The sequence below is a fragment of a genome, unplaced genomic scaffold, assembly GCF_019419815.1.
Source record: "Pyrus x bretschneideri cultivar Hongxiangsu unplaced genomic scaffold, Pyrus_bretschneideri_v1 Contig45, whole genome shotgun sequence".
Lineage (NCBI taxonomy): Eukaryota > Viridiplantae > Streptophyta > Magnoliopsida > Rosales > Rosaceae > Pyrus > Pyrus x bretschneideri.
The window spans coordinates 2220165-2243785 of NW_025999779.1; the positions used below are offsets into that span (position 1 = coordinate 2220165).

The window sequence follows — 23621 nt, forward strand, 5'->3', positions numbered from 1 at the left end:
AAGATTAGCTCGAGTACAAGAACAATTAGAAATTAAGATTGATAGATAAACTTCAAACCAACGGAGAATTTGTTGGTAATGACAGAGAATTTGGTTGAAATTTAATCCATGATGCGTATAAAACTTAACTACACCATGAGAGAATATCCATAATATGTATATAGTTATTTACAGCAGAATTAATTTGTTATCACCACAACAAAAAGAAATGTAAGGATCTGAAGAGAAGATAAAACGTGAAGACGAACAAACATTAATAAGCTAAAATAGAATAAAATTTGATATTCAGACAATGTTGTACAATAGACAGATCTTGATTCATTCAAAGAACTTAATTTTATATATATATATATATATATATATATATATTGTAATATCGCAGAGGAAATTAAGCAAAACTAACAATTGTAGCTAGTTGCAGTACGAGCTACCTTATATCATGAGTATCCATCAGGAGTCACCACGTTCATGCCAGCAGAGAAGCATAGCTATGCAACGCCGAAAGATGTAGAACTTAGTCCGTTGCTTCTTCACCAGATGGCTGCACTTTTTTCCGAAGGGTCGGCGGCACCCGGATTTATCACACTCCCCATTGACATTATGATTGAAGCTTGCAGACGTAGCAGTAGTCGTACTAGTAGTACTGTCGCTTTCCCTGATTGCCGATGCCATATTGAACTTTGAAAGGTCTGATCACTCTCACCAGCTTCTGCTAGGTTGCTAGTAGTCCCACTGGAAGCAGTAAATATATGTCTATATGATAGGTAGATATATCATACACGGTGATGACAAGGCGTGTGCTTCTTGTATTTATATCTTTAAACTTTATATATGTTCATCAAATGATGTGATAGTTTCTTTTTAATTCAAAGTTGGGCGTATATTTGTTCATCAAATGGCGCTGAATAAATTTTATTTTTGTTACTTTGCTCTTAATTTAAAAGGAGTCGTATAAAGATTTTATAGAAAAATTACATTTTGAATTATGTGTAAATACTTTTTACAAGTTATTTATAATTATAAGTTAGACTTTTATAGAAAAATTACAGTTTGAATTATGTGTAAATAATTTTTACAAGTTATTTATAATTATAAGTTAGACTGTAATTTATAAATCTTGAGAAATGATTCTCTTCAAGTAACTAACACAAAAAAATAGTAAATAAATTTGATAACTCTAGCATGCATGATTACTTTTGTATTAAAGACGTGGGATTGGGAATTGGGGGGGCCTGGGTGGATGTACAAGAAATTTTTTTTATCTGGGTTGGATATGAACTGTGAACACTGCATTCCACCAACTGTCAGGAGACATAGCATATGAAACATAGAATGGGCCAGTTTTCCTGATATGTTCTGAAAATACATTTAAACATGACCCCACTTCAAGTCCTCTCTCATAAATAATGGAATCCACTTCTGCGCACATTTTTAATATTTCACACTCGTGTTTATATATTTCTCTTAATTTATCTTTTTGATATATACTAATTAGGATTGCGGTATAATAAAATTTCTCTTTATTTATAAGTAACAAACTTTAAGTTTGACTTACATATACAGTGGTGATATATTGTATTCATATTGAGGTTGATATATAACTAGGTAGTCAGTGGATGAGCCATTGTAAAGCCTACATCAATTCTCTCTTCGTAGAGTAAATTATCCCTCTACAATACATTGAAATTTTTATTTTTAATATTTATTTATTGTAAGCAAAAAACCTAGAAGTAAACAAGGGAGTGCATGGGATTTTATAAATATGTTGCATGCGAAGCCAAAAATTAGCTTAAGTTGCATGCTCTTTCTTATAGTTTGTTATTGTTTATCACCCTCAACCTATAAGTTGCTTCGTCACTAGGTTCATAGTTCGATCCTCTTCAATGAAACAGAAAATAAAATGGCCACGCAATTTTCACTTTCATGTCATGTACCAAAACATGAAAATAAAGTTAAAGCAAACCATGTATAAGAAGTGATTTCTTCTCACGATGAATAACACAGTTATGTTATACACCTAACAGAAAATGCGATTAGAGTGATTGAAACATGCTTTTATGAATTTTATGTATTTAAATCAAGTAGGTAACAGGTATGCTAAGATGATGACACTTGTCAATGTGTAATGGATTGAGTTAGTTGTGATTGTAATTAGTTAGAGGGCAATATAGACATTTGCAGTTGGAAGAATGGTTAGTATATAACCAAAGTGTAAGAGTCATTTGGTATTCAATACAATAAATCTAAAGCTTTACTTCCTCTCTCTCTCTCTCTCTCTCTAAACTTTCTTTTTCTGCTTATTTTCTTATGTTCATTCGCATAGCTCTATTGAATTATTATGATGGTATCATCGCCGAAACGGTTCATCACCATTCCGATCCTTAGAGCTCTTCCACTACTCTGATAATTTTTCCGTTACAGATTTTCCGTTCGCGATCTCTGGAATCAAAGGTCGGTTGCCATATGGGTCTTGTGAAGAAGTTTTGGGGATTCTCTGGGTTCCTAAAGGTCCTTGCACTCATTGACTTAGGTGACATTGTTTCTTTCATACTCTACAATTCAGCTTTCTGTTCGTAATTCAGTATGGGATTTTGTTGTATATTGAGTAATTGATATATGCAATTGTGATTGAATTTGGAGATGTGTGATTCTGCAAATAGTTGAATGATTTGGGAATTTGTTCGAATTTTTATGTTTTTGAATTCAGACTGCAATTTTGTTAAGAAAGTGTCATTCTTTCTTGAAGATTAAGAAAGTGTCATTTTTTCTTGAAGTTGTTATCTTTGTGTGTCGAATAGTTGAATGATTTGGGAGTTTTGTTAGAATTTTCATTGTTCTTGAATTCAGACTGTAGTGCTGTCAAGAAAGTTTCATTCTTTCGTGAAGATTAAGAAGGTGTCAGTCTTTCTTGAAGTTGTTGTTTTAGTGTGTTGAAGAGAAAGTGTTATTCTAATTGAAGTAAAATCTTGGAATGTCATTTTAAGAGATTGGTGAGAATGTCTAGTTCAGTAGTCAAGGTGGAGAATTTGTTAGGTATGATTATAATAAAGCTGAAAGATGATAATTTCTCGAAGTGGGCTTTTCAATTTATGGCTGTTTTGAAAGGTCACAGGCTATTTGGCCATTTTGATGCTACTACTGTGTGTCCATCAAGATATGTAATCAATACAGAAACTAGGGTAACTAAAGAAATAACACAAACTTTTCTTGATTGGGAATCGACAGATATGACTTTACTTAGCCTGCTACTAGCAACATTATCTAATGAAGCCATGGAATATGTGCTTGGATGTAAAACTGCAAATGAAGCTTGGTCTAATATGGTTGATAGGTGTGCGTCTGTGTCCAAATCAAGGGTAAATCATCGACAGACATAGCTTCATACTATTAAAAAAAGGTCTGATTATATTGATAAGTACTTGTAGAGATTGAAAAGTATAAGAGAACAACTCAATGCTGCAAAGGAGTTTGTATCTGACAATGATGTAATGATAACTAGGCTAGCTGGTTTACTAAAAGAGTACGTTATTAAAGGACTGTTCTCTTAGCAAGAGAATCATCAGTTACTCTGAAAGAATTTAGGGCTCAACTTCTTGGGGCCAAGAAGGAACTTGAAGAGAACTTGGCATTGTTTCCACATAATGTGTTTACACTTTATGGTCAGGGTTCTAATTCTGCAAATACTTCTATTGGGTCTTCTGGTTCATCTTTAAATCCTCAAGGGCACAGTCACATTCTTCCTATAACTACAAGGGTCATCACTCCTGGTGCTTACAATTACAATTCTATGCCGGTTTCAATTCCTCAAGTTCAAATGCCATTTCCTCCTGAAGCTTATGTTCTTCCTGGTTTTGTACCAATTCAACCAACTCCATTTTTTCATCAAATGTCATATGGTTATGGCTTTGTTACGGGAAATAACAATAATTCTGGTCCAAGATTTCCTACAAACGGGCCTCACTCTGGATCTACATATAAAGGAAATAAAAAATTCAAAAATATTGGTGGCTACAAAGGAAAAGGGTTTAATTCTGGTGGATTTAAGGGCAATAAAGGTAGTACTTGGTCTGGCAACACTCAGAGTAGAACTAATGTTGTTATTGAGTGTCAGATTTGTAACAAAATGGGTCATACAAAAGTCAATTGCTTTCAAAGGAACAATGGTTCTTCCTCTTAAGGATTTATGCTGGAATGTCAAATATGTGGAAAACGAAGGCACTCAACTATGGAGTGTTTTCACATGGGCAATTACTCCTATCAAGGACAGCCACCACCTCCTTCTCTAAATGCCATGTCAGCACATCAAACACCACAATTCATCCAAATGATTCTTGGATTGTGGACACTGGCGCATCTCACCATATAACTGCAGACATTAATTCCTTAACTCAAGTACAACCATTTGAAGGTTCTAACAAGATTATTATTGGCAATGGCTCTGAATTGTCAATAAAAAATATTGAATATACTTATCTTAACACAAATTCTCATTCTCTTGTCATAAAGAATGTATTATATGTGCCTAAAATTGCTAGGAGTCTGCTATCTGTTAAACAATTGTGTGCTGATAATGCAAGCTAGTTCATTTGTGATGAAACTTGATTCTTTGTGCAAGACAAGAAGACACTGGAGATATTGTATCAAGGAAAGAGTAGGCCACAAAAGTTGTTTCATATACCAATTATTCATCAGTCTCAGAGGCTGCAGTCAGTTTATTAGAATTCAGGTGCTTTTCTTGGTCAGCTAGTCAAGTCAAATGTATGGCATTAAAGGTTGGGGCATCCATCACATGAAGTAATGTCCAGAATGTTAAAACAATCACATGTAACAGTGTCTATAGATAAAAATCATAGTGTCTGTACCCCTTGTTTGAAAGGAAAAATGTCCAGAATTCCATTTCCTTCTAGAGTTACTCATTGTTTGATTCCTTTTGGAAAAATACACTCAGATATTTGGGGTTCATCACCTGTAAAATCTCTAGAAGGGTACAGATATTATGTAACACTTGTGGATGAATATACAAGATTTGTTTGGATATATCCTCTATGCAATAAGTCTGATGTGTTTACAATTTTTTGTGCAATTCTATAATGTGATAGTTACTCAGTTTGACATGAGAATCAAATGCTTTCAGAGTGATGGTGGAGGAGAGTACACAAGCAACTCTTTTACTGCATTTCTGAAATCTAAAGGAATACCACAAATGATCTCTTGTCCTTATACCCCCTTAGCAAAATGGAATTGCTGAGAGGAAACACAGACATATAATTGAGACTATTATCACATTGTTGACAACTGCTGGTTTATCTCTTGAATTATGGTATTTAGCTTGTGCTCATTATGTGTTCCTTATAAATAGAATGTTGTGTCAATCTTTATCAATGAAGTCTCCATACAAGTTGCTATATGACAAATTTCCAGATTTGACTACATTAAAAATTTTTGGTAGTGTGGTTTATCCTTGGCTTCAACCATATAATTCAAATAAATTGCAAGTGAGAACTGAAAAATGTGTATTCCTGGGATACTCTATGGGATATAAAGGTGTCATTTGTTATATATAAGTACCAGAAAGTGTATTATATCAAGACATGTGATTTTTGATGAAATTGTATTTCCATTTCTTCAAAAACAGTATAATGCAACAGTGAGATAGTTTATGCTAAGTTCAATAGTACCATCCACTGTAGTTATTCCAATTCTAATTTCTAATCATACAGTGAATGTAGATGCTCACACTAACTCAGGGACAAGATCAACTCACTCAGTGAATGAATTTGATAGCAGTTCTTCATCCCTTGGTAATAATAGGAATTCCACTATGAGAAGTCAAAGTACAACTGTATAACAGACTTCTTCAGGCCATACTATTTCCCATAACATTAATACATCTCCTTTGCTTCATGTCTTGGATCCATCTCAACTTCAGGTATTACTTCCTATATTTCCATGTTCTTCAGTACATAGTAAATCAAATGGTTCTACTAAAGTCAATAAGACTCTTAGTATCACTACACCTACAGGAATACAAACAAGAATACAAACAGGTACCATATCAAGGAAAAATTATGCAGCACTACTTGCCACATTACTAAAGAACCTACATGTCAGTTCAATGATTTTTCATTCTTGGCTGATGTTCATTAGATTGAGGAACCAAGGAGTTATAGAATTGCTTCAGGTATTAAACAATGGTAGAATGTTATGCAAGATGAGTTTGATTCCCTGAAGGCACAAGGAACTTGGAAACTAGTACCTCCACCATGTGATAGGGCTATTATTAGGAGTAAATGGGTGTACAAAGTTAAGAAAACCCCTGATGGTACTATGTCAAGATACAAAGCAAGACTAGTTGCTCAAGGATCCAATCAAGAGCAAGGGTTGGACTTCTTAGAAACCTTCAATCCAGTGGTGAGACATACAACTGAAAGGCTAATCTTGGCACTAGCAGCACAATATGGGTGGAATCTTAGGCAATTGGATGTTAAAAATGCATTTTTGCATGGCGATCTTGAAGAAGAGGTTTATATGAAGTTGCCACAAGGTTTGTAGATCAAAAATACCCAAATTATGTCTGCAGACTTGTTAAATCCATATATGGTTTTAAACAAGCTCTCAGAGCTTGGAATTCGAAATTTACTAGTTTCCTACCTGCCCTTGGGTTTACTACATCAATATATGATTCCACTTTATTCATTAAAGTTGACAATGGTGATATTATATTGCTATTGCTATATGTGGATGATATTATCCTAACTGGGTCAAATTCTGCAAAAGTTCAATCTATAATTTCAAGTCCTACTGAAGTATTCGATCTCAAGGATATAGGGCAGCTCACATATTTTTTGGGATTACAAATTCACTAAAAAACAGATGGTTTTTACTCAATTACTTGTTAATGAAGGCACACCTCTTACAGACCCAACTCATTACAGAAGCGTTGTAGGAGCTTTACAATACCTCACGTTTACTAGACCTGACATCGCACATTCAGTTAATATGGTGTGTCAGTTTATGACTAACCCTACAGAGATTCATTATCATTTTGTAAAACGAATTCTATGGTATCTACAAGGTACTTTGACATGTGGTTTGAGGTATACTAGGTCCTTTGAGTTCAACATTTCTGCTTATACAGATTTAGATTGGGCTGCGCATCAACACAAGAAAGTCAATAATTGGTTATGTGGTGTTCTTAGGTTCTAATCCAATTTCATGGCAATGAAAGAAGTAAACCACAGTTTCCAGGATCTCAAAAGAAGTAGAATACAAAGCTCATGCACATTATGCTACAGATGTGTATTGGATAAGGTCATTACTCAAAGACATTCATGAACCTATATCAGAACCTCCATGTCTACATTGTGATAATCTTTATGCATTAGCATTGACTTCAAATCCTATGTTCCATTTTCGATAAAGCATCTTGACACCGATTACCATTTTGTTCGAGAGAAAGTTCAAAAAGGTGATTTGAAAGTTCAATAAATTCCAATTAAAGAACAAGTGGCAGTTGTCTTTATTAAAGGACTGCACTGTCCAGTTTTCATTCGCCACTGTCACAAACTTAGTCTAGGATCACCTAGCTAAGTTTGAGGGGGAAGTAATAGGTATGTTAAGATGATGACACTTGTCAATGTGTAATGGATTGAGTTAGTTGTGATTGTAGTTAGTTAGAGGGCAATGTAGACATTTGTAGTTGAAAGAATGGTTAGTATATAACCAAAGTGTAAGAGTCATTTGGTATTCAATACAATAAATCAAAAACTTTACTTCATTTCTCTCTCTCTTTCTCTAAACTCTCTCTTTCTGCTTATTTTCTTTTGTTCATTTGCATAGCTCTATTGAATTGTTATGAGTAGGAACTTAAAATTTTAAACAGTATTAAGGAAAAAAAAAGGTTAATTAATACAGAAAGAAAAAAGGAAGTGTCTGGTAGTTTTATTTCAGGCATGGTGCTCTTAACAAATATAAGAGGAACCAGAGATTGAACATGAAGTACATTTTCTTGACTTTTTTCTTCGTGTGAAGGAGATGATTGAGAACCGTTCGAATATCAAAGTTCATAAGCATAGTCTTTGGCTTTATGACATAGAGCTAGAAAATGATCAACTTGTTGGACATCACATTGAAGGAGAACATGTTACTTTGAGGCTCATTATCACACCTCTGCTACCAGAATGGCCAAAATGTAGTATTTTGATCAAGTTTAGCAACCAAACTTCTGGCAACGTACGAATGAGAGATACAAGTTTTGTGCCAATCTGAAAAGCAAAACCGGGAGGCGTTGGGGGTTTCTGAATACTGATAACATTGCTCTTTTCCATGGTTCTACAAAAATGATGAATAACCGTCCTCTTTCTGCATATGATATAACCGACGGTTCTGAAGTTACGGTTAAGATTGAGATTGACACTCGTTAGTTGATCTATAGATGCTCTCCGTGATCTATTCAGTTGGGCTATATGATTTTCAGCTATTTTAGGGGTACTAGGATTTTATGATGCTCTTTTCTTTTGAATAAAGGATCTTGTCTAACATATTAAGAATATGATAGATAATATAGACAAGTGTTGTGACATATGTTCTAATACATATTGTGATTGTGTAAATCTTAAGTATAGACAAATTAGGAATCCCTTGGGATCTAGAAAATCTTTCCTAATAGACTTTATATTACTTGGAAAGCAAGTTTCTCTCCTCCTTATTACTATAAATAAAGGCACAAGGACTGGGGAATTAACACACAATTCCTCAAGCCTATTCTCCATTCTCTTCGTCTCTATGCTGCACCACTCAGTTAAATATAGGCCACAACACGTTATCAGCACGCTCATCCACCGCGCTAAGAAATTTGACGTGGTTATTCTTCAACTAGGGGAGTATTACGTTTCAATTATTTCTAATTGATTAAATTTTGATTTTATTGAATTCATATATTTTATTGATTCAATTTTTTTTTTCTTGTGTTCAATGTGATACAAGCTTTGAAGATGGAAAGCCCAAATTGAAGAAATAATTTTCTGCATCAAACCAGTTCATCAATATCATCACACAAGCAGGTTCTTCCAAAACAACGGTTTTTATCTTGATATTTTTGCAGCCCTGATAGCACCATAATGCATGGCCCAACTTTATGTTTTTCGAATTTTAGATTCTACATAAATTGTGTTTGCATTATTCGCATAATTTTAAATTATGTGAAATTGATATTACTATGAATTATATTGAATATACATGAATTGAATGATATATTGTTATATATGCATATAATTGAATTGAAAAAAAATTAACTAAAACTAAGGTTTCGAAAACCCAACCTAGTGAGCTACAGGCTTTGAGTAACGCCGCCACTTGAGACACAAAGCTGCAATGCACCGAAGCACAACTTTGCTGTGCTGAGAACCCAAGAAAACGACGCCGTTTTGGCGTCATCCCCAACCCAAAAAATCTAGCCTCACCGAAAGCCGAGACCACGGCTCTGGACATCACGACCTGCAGTCGTGTCCCTTTTGGGGTTTGCACCGTCGTCTTCGACGACGTCCCTTGAATTTCCCGTTGAAATTCATTGAAATCGAGGATTCCTCGAATCGAATCCTCTTGGTTCTTCCCTTTCCCAATGTCGAGGGTCCTCCTCCTCGTTGAGATTGGTTCTTCAATGAACCACCATGCATCGCTACTCACTCCCGACGTTTCCCAACCAAGACACCATTGCCAGAAACGACGGCTCCAGTTTTCTTCACCTGTGAACCCACCCAACACGACTGCGATTCTTGATTGGATCAAACCCATGGCCTTTTGGGCCTGGATCACCTCAGCCTATAGTAGGGCTTGTACTCACGGCCCGCTACCCTTCGCACTCAGCCCACACAACACCAGCCTAATTAGGCTCTAATGTTCTTGTGTCTCACGCCGCAATGGAACCCAACTCACGTGGCTATTGTGGATTCCTTTCACCACACTACACTGGATCCTAGCTTCTATACTGGTGCATCCATGTACACGATGCACAGGATTACGCCCTCTTTTGGGCCTTTACCATCTGGGCCTACATTTGCAGCCCATCTATGCACATGGGTTTATTGCCCCTGGCTCGACCCACCTCATATCCAGCCTAGGTTTGGGCCTGGACCCCACGATAACAATTTTTACGCCCAACTGTGGGTTTTCGTCCACTGTTTTAGGGCCAGAATTGTAAACGCCTATTTTTTTTAGGCGTTATAGGTTTTTATAAAAAAATTCCCCAACCCTTGATTTTGGCCCGAAGTCCAAATAATTAATTCAATTATAATCCTAGGCCCCGAAGATCTGTATATATTTGTTGCATATTTTTGTCCTATATATATTGCGTTTGTTTATAGGTATTATGAACCTAAAGTTCATACTCCTGAACCCAAAATTTCGAAAAAGTGCCATAAAAACTTGAAGTTTCTTAACGCACAACACTCATGTTAAGACCCGAAGTTCTCCATGCTTAAATCCGTTTAAACCAAACCATGTCTTAGAACTTGAATGTTCTAACTTTGATGTTTATGGAAATGTTATTTTCTAAAACACCGATCACATTCTTGTTTCCGTCATTCAGCGTATTGTCAAACCGTAACAAGTTCGATTTCACTGATTTGGAAGTTTCGAACAAGAAACTAATTTATGTAGATACAAGATGTGACACCCATCTTACCTACTACTAGTTGCGAAATCATTGTAGCCAGTTATGGTGTGGAAGAGCTGAATACGCCTCCACCATGATCTTCATTCGAAAACTTGTGCCTAAAGCATATCAAATGAAAGTACCTCATAGCCGAGGACTTTATCTGAAGTTTATATCCGATCGAATTTTGACTACAATAAAATCTTTCTCGTTCTTCTACATCTAAATTGCTCCTAAAGTAGCAATATAACGAGCAGAAGTTTACCAAATTCTCATATCTGATTACTACCACACCTATGAGAAAAAGGTACCCTAGCAATTCGGCTGAGAGGTACCAAACAGTATAGACCCAGTTTCGGCTGGAGTCTACCAAATGGTGATGCCCTGTTTGGCAAGGATTGACCGAATGGCATGCTCTACTTCAGTAAAGGTGCACCAAATTGTATTGCTCTGCTTCAGCAGAGACCTATCGAAAAGACCCCTACAACTTATGCTGAAGCCTACCAAACCCAAGTTTAGGTTTATATGTCTATCTCTCTCTCACAATCTCATTTCGAGTTTGTTTTACAACATATGGTAGAATCAAGGTCTGCCAAAAAATGGTATCACGTCCGAAGTATGATCTTTAGCACCTAAGACCTAAAACTTCAAGAATAAAGGATAGTATTCTCGAACCTCAACCCTGCAGAATCTAATTCAATTTTGACGAAATAGATCATTGGTTATGCACTTTTCTGTGCTTCTACCAAAGTTGTTTAGTCATTCCCATAGTCAATCTGCGAGACTATTTTTGCTCCACCTAACACATTTGGTGAGCAAAATTTGACATGGAAGGTCTATTGACCGAACCCCGTTATATATTATGGTTTACTTTGTAAACAGTTTATTTTGTTCTTGGATTTAAGATTGGTGTTTGGATGTTACTATTATTCTCGAATAAGAGTTAATTAACAAAAGTTATCACATGTGACTAATACAATTAACTCATGCTTAGGTATGTTTTGTGGGGAAGTTAGATGTCTGGTTCTATGCTAACTTCATACCTAATCACCTCCAACCTAATTGCGAGGCATGGCACTACCCTATATTGTCTAATGGTACTAATTTTACCATAAAGGGAAGCCTAATACTCACTTTGTTCCAGAAGAAACGACTTTTTGAGCTTTAAGGATATTCGAGAGTATTATTACCAAATTGAAACCAATGTCGAAAAATTTTCTTTGCACTTCCTACGAATATAGCCATAAGCGTATTCTAGAGAAGATGGAACGTCTAACGAGTGGATTACACCCATTTAAGCCCATTATGTGGCCAGCCAGAAGCCTGAGATTCCAAAGGAATTTTCACTGTGGATGTGCGTTTAGGATATCTAGAATGATCTGTGATGCACTTTTTTAGGCATCCCCTTAACTAAGGTAAAGACGTCATACCTAGAAGCATACCATGCCTTAGCACCCTCCATCTTTTCTACAAAGGATTCAAGGGGACATTTGTGGACTAATTTAACCACCATGCGGATCATTTAGATACTTTATGATATTGGTTAATGCTACTACACGTTGGTCACACGTGTGGCTATTGTCCACAAGTTGCCTTCTCCACACTGGTGGCTTAGATTAACAAGCTCAGGGCTTAGCACCCTGATTATCTGATCAAATTTATTTGATTGGATAAGTTGGAGAATTTACATTGAAAAAAACTTTCGATGGATATTACATGTCGGTTGGATTTTGAAGTTGAACATCAAGTATCCCATGTTTATACCCAGAACGACCCAGCAGAAACATTCATTAAATGCCTTCAAATGATTGCGCGATGGTTAGTCATACGTACCAAATTCCTGATCTCTACTTGGGGCAATGCAATATTGCAAGCAGCCATGTTGGTCCACCTAAGGCCCGTCATGACCCAACCTTATAAAGCACGTGTCAGTTGGTTACTATATACGAACCCGACATATCGCATCTACGCGTCTATGGTTGTGCGATCTGTGTGCCATTTGTGCCACCTTTACGTACAAAAGAAAAAAAAAGGGTCATCAGAGAAGGATGGAAATCTATGTAGGTTATGATTCTCCTTCTAATATTCGTTACTTAAAACCTTTGACAGGCGATCTCTATACCTCTCATTTTGCGAATTCTCACTTTTATAAGACAGTCATCCCGCCGTTAGGGGGAGATAAGAACATCAATGTTCCTAAAGAATGACACAAATTATTATGGGCATCCTCATTATTTCTCATCTCGATCCCAATCTATATCATTAGAGTATAACTAGACACTTCTTCTGATCTAGCAAAAGTAATGAGATCACATATACCAGCTGCAAATATGCCTGCAAAGATGTGTACCAAATGTATAACAAGCCTTTGTCCCGAAAGCAGGAACGCCACTACTGTGGCTAACCTTCGTACATTGGCAGCTAGCCAATCAATCTGTCCTACGCCAGAAACATGGCAGGTCACTAGGTTCGAAGAATTCACCTCCCCAAAAATGGAGGAACGTGGCACGAACGAATCCGTCCCTCAATCGCTATCTCAATCTTTTTCATCTCATAAGATTAAATCCGGATTACTCCCGAGACCTAAAGTTCTTGGTCCAGTATACTAGTTTGGATGAGATATGGAATTGGAATAAGACTATCATAGGTGACATTTCATTTATATGGTAATTACCAACATAAATGAAAATCGATGATAAGGAATTGCGTTCCGTTGATTAGTGTCAACGTAGAACTGATTGGTCAACTAGAATAATCAATATATGACGAATGAGATGAATGAAATAGTGCGAATGATGCCTTGTGGTGTAAGGCTTCTTTCATACGCCTTGTGATTGATGATGCGAGATTTATACGCACACAAATTAAACCCTCTTTTTGTCAAATTGTAGTAAGGATGCAAGTAGGGATCGTTCTGGACCGGGGATTAGGAGGGATTGTTAATCACTTGGATTTGACTCAAAAACGTAAAAACAAGTTTAAAACACTAAACTAGACTCAAAGAATGCAAAACTAAACACTTAAAACACTAAAACAAACCAAAAGACTCAAACAGCACCCAAAACACTCAAAACTGCCTTAAAAACACTTTCTGGGCAGTTTTGAGCACTTTGACTACTTTGGACGAAATTGGGTAATAAAATGAATCAAAACACTTAGAAACACAAACTAAGACACTTTCTAACTAAGTTGGACACTAAAGCAAGGGGGGATTGAGTTTTGGACGAAAATTGAAATAACAAAACAAATTAATAAACTAGGCAGAATTGTAAAACGAATTTGATGGAATAGAATGGATGGGATGGCTAGCTAAGGGGTTCATCTCCATACATGTTACACTTGCATAATAAAACGATTTCCAATTGCATTTCAATAAATTATGAAACTCATCACCCCGGGTTAATTAGGTCCGCTTAAATTAACCTTCAAATCTTCCTAACGTTATTGAATTGGATGATTGCATACGACAACCCAAAACATTCCCCACAAGTCCCCTACATGATTGCATAATAGAGATACAAGCAAGAATCATTACGCTCTATGAAAATTATAAGTGTTGACGAGGCATTCGTTACTATGATTGCATGAAACTTATGCCAAGAATTTATTTAACGCGATTGTTTATAAGCAACCTCCACTACTTGTGAATATAAGTTCATAACTATTAGGTGAAACTCACTTATATTCTAGCGTCATATTCATGCATGAAAATTAAGCGTGCACTCTCAATAAACATACATAAATAAGTTATCAATCAAACAGTTAAACAAATTGAATCCACAACTTATGAGACGCAATTAGAAGTAATCAAATCAAAATGCAAGCATAAACATATATTTCGAATCCCCCCCTAGCCAAGGGGGGGTTTAGTTCCTCATGATACAAAACAAAGAGAATCAAAGAAACACCTAAACATTCCAACAACTCAAACTTGAATTGTATGAACGTTTAGGCCCTCTTCTCTTCCATTCCTCATTCGTACAAAACAAAGAGTATTGAAATTAAGCATTGAAATCAAAGAAACACCTAAACATTCCAACAACTCAAACTTGAATTGTATGAACGTTTAGGCCCTCTTCTCTTCCTCTTCGTTGTAGCATAAGGTCTAGGGATAGTTGGTTGGGGGGATGGAAGTGTGGAATGGAGTGGGGAGTGATGGAAATGGAAGATGGTTTTTGGATTCTAAGGGAGACTCACGGCACAAGGGAGAAAGGGATGTGTTTGTGGTGTGTTGTGTTGTGAATGGAATATGAGATCAGAATGAGTGGGAATGAATGCTTATTTATAGGGAAATGGGGGGGAACATGACAGCTAGGAGGGAATGTGGCTGCATGTTTTGGTGTGGAGAAAGGAATAATCTGAAATGGGAGAGCATGTGGGTGGAAATGCATGTGGGTTAAAGTGGAATGATGATGGGAGATGCATGTGGCTGATTTATGCATGTGATTAAAGGGAGTGCATGTTTGAATGATTAAAGGGACATGTGAGGGTGCAATGATGAAGGAATAATCTGAAATGGGAGAGCATGTGGGTGGAAATGCATGTGGGTTAAAGTGGAATGATGATGGGAGATGCATGTGGCTGATTTAAAGGAGTGAATGCTTTCAATTTCGTCCATTCCTTTTGCTCCAAGCATATGCTATCCATTCCAAGCCCAATTTTGCTCCAAAATGCTCCAAAATGCATCTTTTTGCTTCCTTAGCCATATGAACCTAAAAACACACGAAAATGGCTTAAACTACTAAAACAACTATGAATTAACAACATAGATGCACGAAAACAAGCTAAGTAAGTCGCCTAAATATGCTCCTATCAATTGATTGCAGCATTACAAACGTGGTTGTAGTATCTCTAGGATCCAGATACGAAACCTACATGGAGTTTCCAAATGACTTACACATACTAATTCAAATAGTTCTAGACCATAAGAACATCATCTCGATTCTGATGAGGCGTTCACTTTAGGGATGCAGAACTATCCAGGCAGATATGGTATACCCATTTAAGTGAATATTCGATCAGTTAGGGATATATGCCCCTGCATGTATAAAATTTGAAATTGCTAGAGTTGAGAAAAATGACTCGCACTTAAAGTCGGACTTTAAGATGTATGATCTCGAGAAAACTTGACATTACCTCAACCTAAATTTTCGAGCTAGTTTTAATGGTATTCTGGTCCACCAGTCGAACTAGACCTAGAAGGTGTTACGTCTAAGTATACCCTGATCGTCTATACGCTAGATGCAAATGAAACCTTTACGGATGGTACGAAGCATAAAGTTCCATATTAGAACACGAGGCAACCATATATAAGTACCATTGGTGTTTGTTGTACTTAGCTCAATGCAATAGAATTGGACATCTTATGTGCTAATAATCTTTTGGCATAAAGCAGCATTGTGCTTACACGCCGCCACCAAATTTGGTGTTAAAGACGTTTTTCCGTTACTACGGATTTGGGTTTATCTATCCCTATGCACCTCAGAATAGATCATACCCCATTGATCTTCGAAATGATACCTACCTTGTGGGATTCGCTGAATCAGACTATCTATCTGACTGCACAAGGTATATTCCCGAATGGTTATGTCTTTACCATTAAAGAACACCGAAATATCTTGGAGGTCCGTGATATAAACCTTTAGTTGCAAAACCTTTGAATCGTTCCAAGACTCACTGTATCTCATCACGTGAGAGATATGGTCGAGAACTCTTGTTAAGCATATTCGAACTCCCTATGATTTTCATCCATCATTGAGTCCCAATAACGATCCATGAAGACAACATTGTATGTATTGGTTGTCCAACAAGTCAACACCAAGCATATTGTGTCTACATCAGCATGAGCATCAGAAGATTGAAGTCAAGCAATCTGATCCTAAATAACCTTGCCAACCTCTCCACGGAGTCAATGCTGAAATCTTCTTTCCAGAAGTTTGTCCGAGGAATTGGTATGCAGAACTTTCTCATTTGCGATGCTTATAGTTTCATTTGGAAATTCTGTAAAACTCAGTGGGAGTATCCAGAAGTATACTCACTTGATCTTAATGTACTCTTTTTCCCTACGCTTAGGAGCATTTTTCCCACTGGGTTCTTGCTACCTAACTAGGTTTTGATGAGGCACCCATCATGGGTTGGTCATACCCTTGCGTACGTCCTACTTGCATCCCGAAGACGTATAGTTTTGACTTAATTCAACTTCTCACCTTTCTTCTTTAGCTATGGGTTTTTGTTTTTGTGAGTTTTACTACCCATGCATTCTTCCGTTTGTTTTGACATTCGCTACTTATGCCGACTAGACAAGATAACTTCATCAACTGCTTCTACATTTGCCTAAAGATCTAATGCACCATCTACTTGAGTATTTGCACACTCAAGGGGAAGTGTTATGATATATGTTCTAATACATATTGTGATTGTGTAAATCCTAAGTAAAGATAGATTAGGAATCCTTTGGGATCTAGAAGATCTTTCCTAATAGACTTTATATTACTTGGGGAGCAAGTTTCTATCCTCCTTATTATTATAAATAAAGGCACAAGGACTAGAAAATTAACACACAATTCTTAAGCCTATTCTCCACTCTCTTTCACTTCATCCCACACCTCTAAGTTAAATATAAGTCACAACAACAAGGTAATAATAAGTTAAATTATCAAATAAAATAATTAAGCTAGAAAATATTTAGAAAAGCTAAAATAGATTAATATCATCGACCTCTTAAAATACTTTTTCTTTTTTTTGCATTTCTCTCACTAATTGTTTGGGACTGTTTCTTACGGTAAAAGTGCTTTCTAACTAAAAATACTTTTGACTATGTTTGAAAACAAAACATTGAAACATTTAAATTATAGAATTGCTTTTGGTGAAACACTTGACTTCAAGAACTTCTAAGTACCTTTATAAGTAGCACTTCAAAACACTTGGATTATTAATAAAACGAAAATAATAATGACATACACTTTTTTTCCTCACTATACACATATCTTTAATTTTTTTTATTGTTTTCATTTAATATATTCAATCTGATAGTTAAAAAATAATAAAATAATTAAAAAATGTGATTATCATTTCCGTTAATGAAAATTTCAACATGGTTAATAAAATAATTATGAGCCAAAACACTTATGAGAGAAAATGTCTTTAAAAAAGTAGTCTCAAATAAATAAAGAAAGTCAATAAGAAGATACAAATAGAGAGCGACCAAAGAGAAACTATGAGTGTCAAACTCAATATCGTAAGAAAAAACAACCGTTCATGAAAAATGAATGGCTAAAAACATCTAATGGGTTTGAGCATGCACCACGTCTACACTTTCTAAGATTGAAGACATGTTCACTGGGAACAATATCGAGATCATTTTAATTCTTTTACTTTACGCTTTTACAAATGACAATGAAAAATTGTAAATTTTATGTTGCGTGAGTCAATCTTGGGGAATAAGGAATGTAGAGTTATTTTGGGTATAGAATTATGTAATTGAGGGATTTACTTTTTACTTAAAGTGGATTGAGGGATTTCATGCAATAGAATTTTACGGCTTAATTTTCATGTATTCCATAATTCTCAATATAAGTACATACAATCCTTATTACATAAGGAAACAATGAAGGACACAAATATATCCTTCTTAAAACATGACTCTAATAATTACACAATATTTACATTCATTTTCCTTAAATATTGACTCACGCCAATACTCCCCCTCAAGTTGGTGCATAAATATCACACATGCCCAACTTGATAAGTGAGTCATCGAAGCTCCTACTACACACAGCATGAGAAAGAATATGTGTAAGTTTTTCTTCTGAGCTCACGAACGGTATTGACAACACCTTCTTCTCAAGCTTCTCTTTAATAAAATGTCGATCAACCTCAACATGCTTAGTCCTATCATGTTGTACTGGATTCTCTGCTATTTCTCTCGCCGACTTATTGTCACAATACAAATTCATCGCCTCTTTTTGCTTAAAGCCGAGACCCCAAAGCAACTTTTGTAGCCAAAGGATCTCACACACTCCATGCGCCATGCCTCTGAATTCGGCTTCCATGGAAGACTATGACACCACCTTTTGTTTCTTACTTCACCACGTAACCAAATTACCTCCAACAAATGTAAAATACCCAGACATAGAACGTCTATCAGTCACATCTCCTACCCAATCAACATCAGTAAATCCCTCAATCCTCATATAGCCATGATGTTCATAAAAAATTTATTGGCATGAATCAATGTTTAAGGAAAATGAATGTAAATATTGTGTAATTATTAGAGTCATGTTTTAGGAAGGATATATTTGTGTCCTTTATTGTTTCCTTATGTAACAAGGATTGTATGTACTTATATTGAGAATTATAGAATACATGGAAATTAAGCCGTAAAATTCTTTTTGGTATCCAGAGCTTGGCTCCGATCCGAATTCTATACAGTAAATCGTGTATAATTGCTGTGTTTTTTTGCAAGTATACCGTGGATAAGCATGTTGCACTGATTGCAGCGTATTGTGTCTTTGCTGTTGTACTCATTGCAGCAAGTGTGCCGTGTATTAGGTATCGTATTGTGCTTCGTGGGAATGTTGCTTTGCTGCTGCTTCAATCTGCTTGCTATGACCATCTACCCGTGTAAGAGGGCTGTCTTCTAAAAACAAGGAAAAAAATAGGATTTGATATAAGAAAAAAGGGATTGGCTGCTGGAATTGCAACGTGTATCCATTTATTTTTTTTCTTTTGTCTTGGAAGTGCCGCTGCTTGTGTTTTATTTGCAGCATACAATTGTTGTGTTTTTGCAATTGTCCCTGTAAGTGTGGTTTTTCTGCTGCTGTCTTGGATTGCAGCGTGAGATACTGTGTGAGGAGTGGTTAATTATTGTGCAAGAGGATTGCAGATTTGTTTGGTACTGGAATTGCAACGTGTATTGGTGCGATTAATGCATATCTCCAATTATTGTGCTTGAGCAATTGTAGGAGTAACTCTGCTGAAAGGTCTCCGTGTGTGTTGTAGTCTTGGTTATTGGTGTGATTGTAGTGTGTTACTGTTTCAACTTTCATGTGTTATAACAATGACGAATACAGGTTGGATTTTGGACTTCGGTGCAACAGATCATATGACCTTTGATAAAAATTTATTTACTTGTTTGACAATGACTCCTCGGAAGTGTATAACAACGGTGAATGGCACCACTGCACCGGTTATTGAGGCTGGTACTGTGGACCTTACACCGGCCCTCTCCCTTCATAATTGCTTGCTTGTTCCATCGTTGGCTCATAATTTGTTATCTATTCCCCAAGTTATTGAGCAATTAGATTGTGTGGTACTTATGTTTCCACTCTTTTGTTTACTCCAGGATATTCAAACCAAGGAGATAATTGGGCGTGGCAATAAGAGAGAGGGGTTGTATTATATGGATGACGTCGTTCCTGGTAGAGCTAATGCCATTCGAGCATCTCGCACCAATAATTTACAAGAAGTTTGGTTATTGCATCGTCGGTTAGGACATGCCTCTTTTGGTTATTTACGGCGTATGTTGCCTAGTTTATTTCATGAAATAAAAGAATCAGACTTACATTGTGAGGTATGTATTCTCGCAAAGAGTCATCGAGCTTCATTTCCTCCTAGTATGAATAAAAGATTGTTTCTGTTTGATCTTGTGCACTCTGATGTTTAGGGTCCCTCTCCTGTTAGTACTTTTTCCGAAATTAAATGGTTTGTTACCTTTGTTAATGATTGAACTCGTATGACTTGGATATATGTGATGAAAATAAAAGTTATGTTAGTATGGTGTTTCGATCTTTCTCTCAAATGGTTACAATACAATATTCCTCTGTTATTAAAGTCTCCGCTCTGATAATAGAGGTGAATATATGAGTTCCGAATTGTCTGGTTTTCTTCGAGATCAAGGAATTGTCCATGAAACTACTTGTCCCCATACTCCACAACAAAATGGGGTTGCTGAGAGAAAGAATCATCATATCTTGGAAACTGTTTGTGCCTTGCTTATTGGTGCGTCTGTGCCAAAACGATTTTGGCTTGAAGCCATTACCTATGCCATGTATGTGATTAACAGTAAGCCATCTCGGGTTGTAGAATGTTGAAATCCCACATCGACTAGAAAAAGGAACAAATAAGAGTTTAAATATCATAACCTCACTCCAACTAACATCGAGGCCTTTTATGATAAAACCCCACACTTGACGGATTGTGTAGGTGGTAATTACCAAGTTGAGGACAGTATTAATGTTATTGGAGTTGGGCTCTTGGCCCGCCTTTCTAATAATTCAACATGGTATCAGAGCCAAGGAGCAAGCCCGTATGTACTTGCCACATGATGGGTGGGTCCCATTGGCCCTGCGCGATGATGGTGAGTCCCTTAGCCCAGCATGTTGGGTAAGTCCCCTTGGCTCCAAGTGGTTGTTGATGTGTGGATCTCCCACGTGTGAACCACTAATTGGGCCCCACATAAGGGGCGTGTTGAAATCTCACATCGACTAGAGAAAGAAACAAAGAAGAGTTTAAATATCATAACCTTACTCCAACTAACATCGAGGCCTTTTGTGATAAAACTCCACACCTGATGAATTGTGCATGTGATAATTACGAGGTTGGGGACATTATTGATGTTATTGGAGTTGGGCCCTTGGGCCGCCTCTCTAATAATTCAACGGTAGAATTTCGTACACCTCTTAAAGTATTGACGAAACATATTCCTATTGAAGGAAAAAAATTGTTAAAACTAGTTCATTTGAGCAACATCTATGCATGCAATTAACAATTAAAAGGCGGAATAATGCTTGTATGCACTCAAAAACAAAACTTTACCAATGAAATTCAAGGCCTAGTAATTGCAGTGAACCAAAACTCAACTCAAATCTTAAAGAAAAGAGTTGAGAAACTTTTATACCTTTGAAGCACCTCTTTGCTTACCCATGTGAGGGCCTTATTTCCTTAGTCTCCTTGCTCCTTGACTCCATGGATGTGGATGGAGGAACTTTGCTTCTTGGCTCCATGACTCCTTGGATGGATGAAGGAATGGATTATCCAAGTTCCCAAAATAGGGAACTCTAAGTCTCCACACCAAAGAGAGCATTGAGGAAGAAATGAGTGACCTAGAGAAAGAAAGATTGCTAGCTATTTTCCTTTAAGGTGGCCGGCCTCCTAAGAGAAGAGAGAGCTTTGTGTTCTCATCTTTTCTCTCTAGAAAACTCTAATGAACTTTTGGCTTTAAAGTCCTCTATATAGTCACTTCACTTAAGTGACAAAAAGAATCAAAACCCATTCATTTACAATATGGCCGGCCTTTTAAAGGCTTTAGGCTGTTTGGGCCCTTTTGAGTCTTTAGTCATTAAGTTGTCATACAACTTAAGTTAATGGGTTTGATGGTTCTAAGCCCAATGGGCCTTGAGGTTGAATAATTACTCAAAAGCTAAAACGAACTTATTCGTTTGATTAATTAACATATTAATTCATCCTAGCCATAAATAATTAAACCATTTAATTATCCTTACTCATCTCCATTGTTTCTTCAATCTCTACCTTACACGGTGTACGATCCATTAGGTTCCTTTTTAGCGAGGCAGTGGGCGATTAGAACTCTTCAAATTGATTGTGAATTGAAACATACTTTCAATTCTCCCTTTAGTGTTTATACACCTTTAGGGCTACCACAAACCATGAATGACACCTAGCAGTATATCATGGCTACCCAAGCTAATCAGAAGAGGTGGAGAACCTATTCAGTTTAGGATTACAATGCAATATGGTCTTTCTCCAATACAATACTCTGAACCACATTGTTTGGTTTGATAGTTTATTCATGTCTACTATCCAATGTGATTCTTTTACTTATATGATTACCTTGAATGTGATTTGGAACGACTTCCTAAATTTCATTCATACTCTAGCCAGAGTTTCTTAATCATATCATAGAGTATTCTCCCTCAAACAGTTTGTAGGTTAGAGATCCCTTGTTGTGCATTCACTTGCCTCCATGGCTAAGTGGCTTAACCCTAACTATACCGTGGACACCTTTTGACAGAGTGACTTTGATATAGTCAAAGATCAAGGACCTAACCACAAGACAACTATGATACCTCAGGTCAAAGGACTACTTTGCATTATCCTAACCATAAGTTCTCATGTGACATGAGTATGAGAACTCCTCATTAATTGTGTTCAGTTGACTCATTCTCTATTAAGCACCTACATTCTTGTCTTGGTGTCAGTCACACCAATGACTCGAGACCAGTCACTTTCTCTAAGAGAAGACATAGAATGTATTGATCTTAACGAACTATCAATGCCTAATTGGCAATCCTATGATCAGGAACGTTTAGGATATGTATACGAAAGAGAATGGTCTCATGAATTTAACTTCTTTAGATTACATTGTCGTAATTACATATTCCTTGGAATTATTGTTTAAACATATAACATTTATATGAGACGACTTTAAACAATAATCTTTGCCCTTTCTTTTAAACTAGATTTGTTTAGCATGTGAAATGTCCGTAAAGTATCATCATATGATTGGTTTTAGGGCACATTTCTAACACCTGTAGTATCCACCAATACTCTTACTCCTCGTGTGTTTGGATGTTTAGCATATGTTCATATTCACAAGATTCATCGTAGCAAGTTGGATCCATGTGCCCTTCGGTGTGTTTTTGATGAGTTTGCCCCCCAACAGAAAGGGTATAAGTGTTATCACCCTGAAACGTGATATATGTATGTGACTATGGATGTTACTTTTTCTTAATCAGAGTATTTTTATTCTTCGATCCTATCACCTTTAGATCTCCATGTGGAGAACACTAGCGGTGATCTTGGGTGGTTCGAAGTACCAGAGGACGTGATATGTAGTTCAGGGAGAGCATGTGTTGACGACAATGATGAAAATGGGACACCAGTCTCTCGGCAAAAAATTGCATAGAGTGATACGGTTTTTCAGCTGCTTCTTGCCAAGACAGGTGCAGGC

General features: G+C 36.6%; 1 protein-coding gene across 1 annotated transcript; it reads right to left on the minus strand.

The window, feature by feature from the left end:
* Positions 1-253: 253 nt before the first annotated feature.
* On the minus strand, positions 254-873 carry LOC103965471 (small polypeptide DEVIL 16). The gene has a single exon (XM_018651954.2). It carries the CDS (start codon positions 670-672, stop codon positions 451-453), a length of 222 nt encoding a protein of 73 aa, XP_018507470.1. The 5' UTR covers positions 673-873; the 3' UTR covers positions 254-450.
* Positions 874-23621: the final 22748 nt, after the last annotated feature.

Excerpts from the sequence above, each read along its gene's own strand:
- LOC103965471 (XM_018651954.2), bottom strand. The coding sequence starts at position 672 with ATGGCATCGGCAATCAGGGAAAGCGACAGTACTACTAGTACGACTACT.